The 7077-nt window shown below is 36.8% G+C and overlaps 1 protein-coding gene across 1 annotated transcript; it reads right to left on the bottom strand.

Annotated features, from left to right (window-relative positions):
• Positions 1-932: 932 nt before the first annotated feature.
• On the bottom strand, positions 933-5140 carry LOC113282339. The gene is made up of 5 exons (XM_026531326.1): positions 4508-5140; positions 4230-4357; positions 3292-3454; positions 2027-2314; positions 933-1297 (listed from the first exon to the last, which is right to left on the bottom strand). Exons 1-5 carry the CDS (start codon positions 4739-4741, stop codon positions 1226-1228), a joined length of 885 nt encoding a protein of 294 aa, XP_026387111.1. The 5' UTR covers positions 4742-5140; the 3' UTR covers positions 933-1225.
• Between the last annotated feature and the right edge of the window lie 1937 nt (positions 5141-7077).

The raw sequence follows: 7077 nt of genomic DNA, 5'->3' as shown, positions 1-7077 counted from the left end.
AAACAAATCTCAAAATTTTCTCCCTTTGGACGCATAGTTCATAGTTGGCTGGATATGTATAATTTCTCTAAGATTTTAATATGAAATAAAAATTTTCCCGTTATTAATGATTACAAAGCCCTGCCTAAGTCAAGTCTTCAGATTATTAGTCCCACATTCTTCTAATATTTAGGGAACATCATCTCATAAGTTTGACGGTCTTCTAATATTTTTTGTTAGTGATCAAGATAGGAAATCCTTGTTAACCATATAGGAAATCCTTGTTAACCATATAGCAAAATCCTTGTTAGACAAAGCATAGCAGTACAACAGTTTTACTAGGGCAGTACATAAAATCGACAAGATAGAAACTAGACTCTTCAATTAGTCCTGATTGAAAGCCAGCAAAAGACTATTACAAGTTCTGCATTGCTAAGAAATGATCCAAGACACATGACTACAAACCATCATCAACCTTATGGTAGATGAGAAACAAAGGTTTAAAATATAAATTTCAACGAGCAAACCATCTAGGTGTTCTGCGCACTGGAAGTCTATCAAACCAGACTTCAACCCAACTTATAGTACATACCACACACTATATTAATCTAAGATCCATAGAGCAAAAACATTTAACCTACTTAAACTACCTGAGTTCTAAATATTCTCACAGACGAAATTGGGTCGTCTTCGAAACAATGTCAGCATAGTGCCCCATCAAAGCTATGACCAAGCAACTAATCCCTACCGATTACTCAACATGAGGTGCTAAAATGGAATAACATGAGACGGGAAAGCTAGGTGATTAAACTCGGGGGCAGCATGGTAACAACCTGGGAATGGGGTCATTTCCCCACCCTGCATAAGACACTTTGAAGCCTGAAACATTTGCTGTCGACCAGCCAGTATTTAAGGTGTTAACTTAAGACAAATCCACCCAAAAATCAAACAGATTGACCCAGGTTTTGCAATAATTTATAAACCAAGCAAACTTCTACAATTATTAGTATTTGAAACGAAAACATACAGGAAAGTATCTTGTCTACCGAAACACATGTCGCATTGGTCTGAAAAATGCTTAGAAATACATTTCTGAAGTCTTCATAAACATCTAAAAGCTGAACCAAAATCCACTTGATCATACCTCAGGAATGATAAAATATGCATCAGGCGGCCAAGGAAAGTTTGTGTAGTTTGTTGGTCATGCGCTTGTTCACTCTGAGAAACGAAAACCATGTTGGTTTTCCTAACATGCAGTGCTTCCCCTTCCCTTCTGCTTCTGCTTAAGAGAAGCGGACTCGTTCCATAGCTTAAGAGACTGCCAAAATGGAAATATATCATTCGTTAGGGATCCACAAAACAATAATAGCTAGTATGACATCAATAGATTCACAGCAGCAGTAGAAAGTTATATTGCTGGCAACACCCAGAGAACTTCAGGGTCACAGATTTGGAAGGGACACTGCAGCAAGGTGTAGATATTGTAATGAAATGAAAGTAAGTTTATTGCTGGCAAGTTGGAGCTGGCTGCTGGCGGATAGATCAAAATATGGAATCATGGATGGATCCCCACTCTTCAGTATCCACCAGGTCAAAATAAACCTACAAGTGATCCTATGCCATTTCGCAGCCAACTGATTCAAACACAACAAGGGCTGAGAGTAGTTTGTTTCCCAAATATTTGTCCTTCCTCTTAATTGGTTTGGAAGGGTAGCTGCTCATTCAGAATTTATTTTGGCTTAATCTTTAGAAGGTCAAAATCCGTATGTTGTAGGGGAAATTTTTGTACACCAAAACCAGAGCTTCTTATATTAGCACTCCTAGTCAGCTAGATAACTGGCTAATCAGTTTCACATGCACTGAGCCTTAAAATGAATCGATTAAAGGAAGATCTCTGAATTACAAGCGTAACTTGTTTGTTTTCATTTTAATCCTCTCCTATCAAGTTCTCTAAAGCCCTTATTATTTTGTTTTATAATAATCAGAATATCAAAATCATTGTATAAAAAATAATTTGAATACAAGAAAAGTAAGAAAGAACAATAACCTCTTTGAAGTACATCAGCCCATCAGTCATTATCTGCTCTTGGAGATCTTTAATTTCATCAATGTCGGCCATATCAAAATCTTTTCTTTCATCATCGCCCAATATTGACATTAACTCGTTAAATTTCTCTAACGCAATGTTTATAGCATCATTAGCACGTTCCGCTTCCTGCTTAAAAGACGGCCATAATAACCAATTGCCTTTCACCTCATCAACCTTGTCTATAGCTTCATTAGCTTCATCGACTTTGCGTTTAAAAAAAACCCCATATTGAATAGGCAGCAAGCACTGAGATTACATTCAAAAAAATCTCATTTATCGCCCGATCCTCAAGGCACTTTTTTACAGATTCAGGTTTAGTAAACAGAAATCAACTTCTTCGTATCCAGTAATTTTCTTCAATCCACTTGACTTTCAAAAAACAACAAAATAATAAATTTTGAGTTAGATCGAAATTTAGTCAGATTCAGAGACCGATTCAACCAAGGTTGATTAAGGTGTGCCGATAGGAGCATGCGCCAACAGAATGAATTCTCTGATATAATCTCTGTATGACTACTACTAACTTATCAGTATCTAACTGCTCATTCAATGAAAACATTCCCACCTTTAAAGGCTTAACATAACACTGGCCCAGAAATAATCATTTATAAAAGAAGACTTGAACACCGCGGACTCTACAGCAATCTATGTTCTTAAAAGTTGAAACCATCTAGGTGTTCTGCGCACTGGAAGTCTATCAAACCAGATTTGAACCCAACTTATAGTACATACCACACAATCTAAGTTCCATAGAGCAAAAACATTTAACCTACATTGTTGTCTTAGAAACAATGTCAGCATAGTGCCCCATCAAAGCTATAAACAAGCAACTAATCCTTACTGATTACTCAACATGAGGTGCTAAAAGGGAATAACATGATATTGACCACTATTTCTAGCCATGTAGTTCTCTTATTTACTATCTTACTACACCTCACACAGACGGCACCCTAGCAACTCCAATTTGCAAAATAACCCATATCCTCAATTCAGCAAAAGCCATCAACAGCTAGCAAATCCACTCAAAAATCAAACACCAAGGTTTTGCAATAATTTATAAACCAACCAAATTTCTACAATTATTAGTATTTGAAACGAAAACATACAGGAAAGCATCTTGTCTACTGAAACACATGTCACATTGGTCTGAAAAATGCTTACAAATACATTTCTGAAGTCGTCAAATACATCTATAAGATGAACTAAAATCCACTTGATCTTACCTCAGGAATGATAAAATATGCATCAGGCGGGCCAAGAAAAGTTTGTGTAGTTTGTTGGTCATGCAGCATTGCTTGTTCACTCATGGTTTTCCTAACATGCAGTGCCTCCACTTCCCTCCTGATCCTCATCTCCAAAAGTGGCCTTGTTCCATATCTTAAGAACCTGTCAAAATGGTAATATATCATCCGTTGAGGATCCATTAAACACATAATAGCTTGTGTGACATCAAGAGATTCACAGAAGCAGTATAAAGTTCTATTCAAAAATACAACCCCGACAGAACTTCAGGGTCACAGATTTGGAAGGGACTGCACTGCAGCAAGGTGTAAACCTACTAGTGATACTATGCGCATTTCACAGCTAACTGATTCAAACACACCAATAGCTGAGATACTCCTATAAATACGTACTTGGTTCGAACCAGCAGTTGTTTCCCAAATATTTGTCCTTGCTCTTAATAATTGTCATATCAGTAACAATAAATTAGGATTAGAGTTGGGAATCAAACCTGGCTGCTCGTCCAGAAATTCATGATTCCACCTAAAATTAGTATCTCGTCCGGGAAAACTTTGATTAAGTAAAATGTGTACACCAAAACTAGGGCTTCTTATATTAGCACTCCTGGTCAGCTAGACAACCGTCTAATCAATTTCACATGCACTCAGCCATAAAATTAAGATTAAAGGAAGATCTCTAATCTACAAGTGACCTTATAGGTAACTATTTCTTTTCATTTTATTCATGGATTTTTCTACTATCGAATCTAGGAGTTATTTCTATCGAGCTCTAAAGCCCTTGCTATTTCATTGTATAATAACCAGATTATCAAAGTGATTGAATACAAGAAAAGTAAGAAAGAATAACAACCTCATCAAAATTCATCAGCTCATCACTCGTCATTTTCTTTTGCATATCTAACATTTGATTAATTACCCACCCGTTGGCCTTCTCAACATCCTTTCTTTCATCCTCGCCCAATACTGACAGTGCCTCATAACTTGCACTGCCTCCACTTCCTTTCGGATCCTCCTCTCCAAAAGTGGCCTTGTTCCATATCTTAAGAACCTGTCAAAATGGAAATATATCATTCGTTGAGGATCCATTAAACACATAATAGGTTGTGTGGCATTAATAGATTCACATAAGCAGTATAAAGTGATAGAACACAAGAAAAGCATCCAATCTGAATACAAGAAAGTAAGAAAGAATAACAACCTCATCAAAATTTATCAGCTCATCACTCATCGTTTTCTTTTGCATATCTAACATTTCATTAATTACCCACCCGTTGGCCTTCTCAACATCCTTTCTTTCATCCTCGCCCAATACTGACAGTGCCTCATAATATTTCTTCAACGCATTGTTTACAGCATTATTTAAACGTTTGGCATCCCCCTTATAAGACGGCCAAGTTACCCAACTCCTTTTCGAATATTCAACCTTCTCCATAGCTTCATAGACTAAAGTGACTTTGCGATCATATTGAGCCAATTTTATTTTTTTCGGATCAGGACTTTTCTTTGCTTCTTTTTTCCCTGGGCGATTAGGCTTGGGGTTTCGGCACTATATTGTCTGATTTGGAAAAAGTCGGTAGTTCTAGGGTTTGAAAAGATTTGGGGGTGGAATTTTGAGATGGTGGTTAGGTTAAAATTGTTTGAAGGGGATGATGAAATCGAGCTTATGGAAGAAAAGGAAGATATGGGTTTTGATGTAAATGGGTTTCTCCTTCTTAGGAGTGTTGATGAAATCCTTGAAAAAACCATCTTTTGGAAACCAGATCTGAGATTTTTCCCTCTTTCCACAGGTGAGTTATGTCGTGTTTAGTTTTAGTGTTGGCCTTCGTAAGAACCATAATATTGGGCATACCAAAATCTTTTTAGGCATACAAGGCACTAGTCCTAACTTGGGTGACCTTATAAGGGTACCTTATGGGGGTGGTTCAATTACCTATATGCCCTTAAATCCTTTAAATTACTACTAATCTATCCATAATCCTAATACAAAACATATAATCAACTACACCTAAAATCAGTTTCATTCACCTTCTTCTTCTTCCTCTCCACAGCCGAACTCATTCACCCTTCCCTTTCTTTTTTTTCATCGCGGAAATTTAATTGTCGATTTGTGAAACTATATAATGGATCGTCGTAAGGCAGTATCTCGTTCAAATCGATCGATTGAACAACCTATTGATGAAGAAGAAGATTTAGAGAGTGAAGAACAAACTCAAAATCAACCACAAAATCAACCGGAAGAAGAGATTGAAGAAGAACCAACTCCAGAAATGAGAATAAGAAGGTTAGTTCTACAAACCCATCTCATATTTGATGTTTTTGATTGTTTTGGTCGATTTAATTCGTCAAAATCATGTGTTCTGCGGCGGTTACAGGGTATGGTTCGGCGTAAAAAAAATGTTAGATGTGCGCCGGGCTGTTCTTGGAACTGAACCCTGAAAGTGCATATGAACGGCTCGGCGTAGATCTGAAATCCGTTTTGAGCCGAACTTAGTGACACAGAGACTTATATTTAGAATCGTCTTATTCGATGGTGTTAGTTTTGTGCCGAATATATTTTGTTAATTTCAGAAATTTTGCATGTGCGTAGGATCGGCTTGTATGGTAGTATTAGTTTTGTGCCGAATAAATGTTGTTTGAATTTCAGAATTTTTGCATGTGCTTAGGATCGGCTTGTATGGTAGTATTAGTTTTGTGCCGAATAAATGTTGTTTGAATTTCAGATTTTTTGCATGTGCTTAGGATCGGCTTGTATGGTTGTATTAGTTTTGCGCCGAATAAATGTTTCAATTCATAAGTCTAGATTCGGCTTATTCGATAATATTAGGGCTGCGCCGAATATCATTGTTAAAATTTCATAAATTTTACAAGTGTATAGGATCGGCTTATTTATATGATATCATGTTGCGCCGAATACATGTTTGAGTTCATAATCATAGGTTCGGCTTATTCGACAATATCGGTTGTGAGCCGAATATCAAAGATCGACTTATAATTATTTTGTGGTATGAGCCGATCCACTCTCTGTGTAAGCTAATAAAAATTTCAAGACATGATTCATACTTGCGCCGAATTAGTCTTATAACTTTCATACTTGTGTCAGGACCAATGCCGCGGGCAGGGAGATGTTGAAAAAAATGAAGGACAAAATTGATTCCAAAACACCAATGACCGTGGAAGAACAAAACTACCTCTACAAAAAGTGGGATGCAATCATCAACAAAGGATAAGGACCCGAGGAACCCGCAAAAAAGCCTACCACTAAGAACAGGGGTCGTGGTTAAATGCCCTTTTATGTTTCCAACTTCCTTTTAATGTTTTTCTTAAGTTTTAAGTACACTTTTATGGTGTTGCAAACACCTTTGCTTTTAGGTCCTCAACTTTATTTTTAATGGTGCTGGGATTGGGTTATGGACACCTTCAATTTCATGTTTTAATGAATAGCTTAACAGTTATGCGCCGAATGTATAGAGTTCGGATTATCCTCTAATGTTAGTTACGCGCCGAATCATTTGTCCTTCAGGTTCGGCTTTTTCTATAATTTGAGTTATAAGCCGAGCCTTAAAAATAATTATTGGTGTAATCCAGTATATAGTTCGGCTTAAATCTCACCAATATGGTGAGTCGAATCTGTAAAAATTTTCAATTTTTTTAAAAAAATAGCCGTTACTTATATAGGTTCGGCTTATGTTCTAAAATTTATATAAGCCGAACCTTTACTTTTTTTTCACGAAAATCTAGGAACGACTCTTTTTTTGAAAGATATAGCCG

This window comes from Papaver somniferum, chromosome 1, assembly GCF_003573695.1.
Source record: "Papaver somniferum cultivar HN1 chromosome 1, ASM357369v1, whole genome shotgun sequence".
NCBI classification, from domain to species: Eukaryota; Viridiplantae; Streptophyta; class Magnoliopsida; order Ranunculales; family Papaveraceae; genus Papaver; species Papaver somniferum.
Note: the sequence above shows the minus strand (reverse complement) of the source record. Positions and strands in the feature narration are given on the sequence as shown.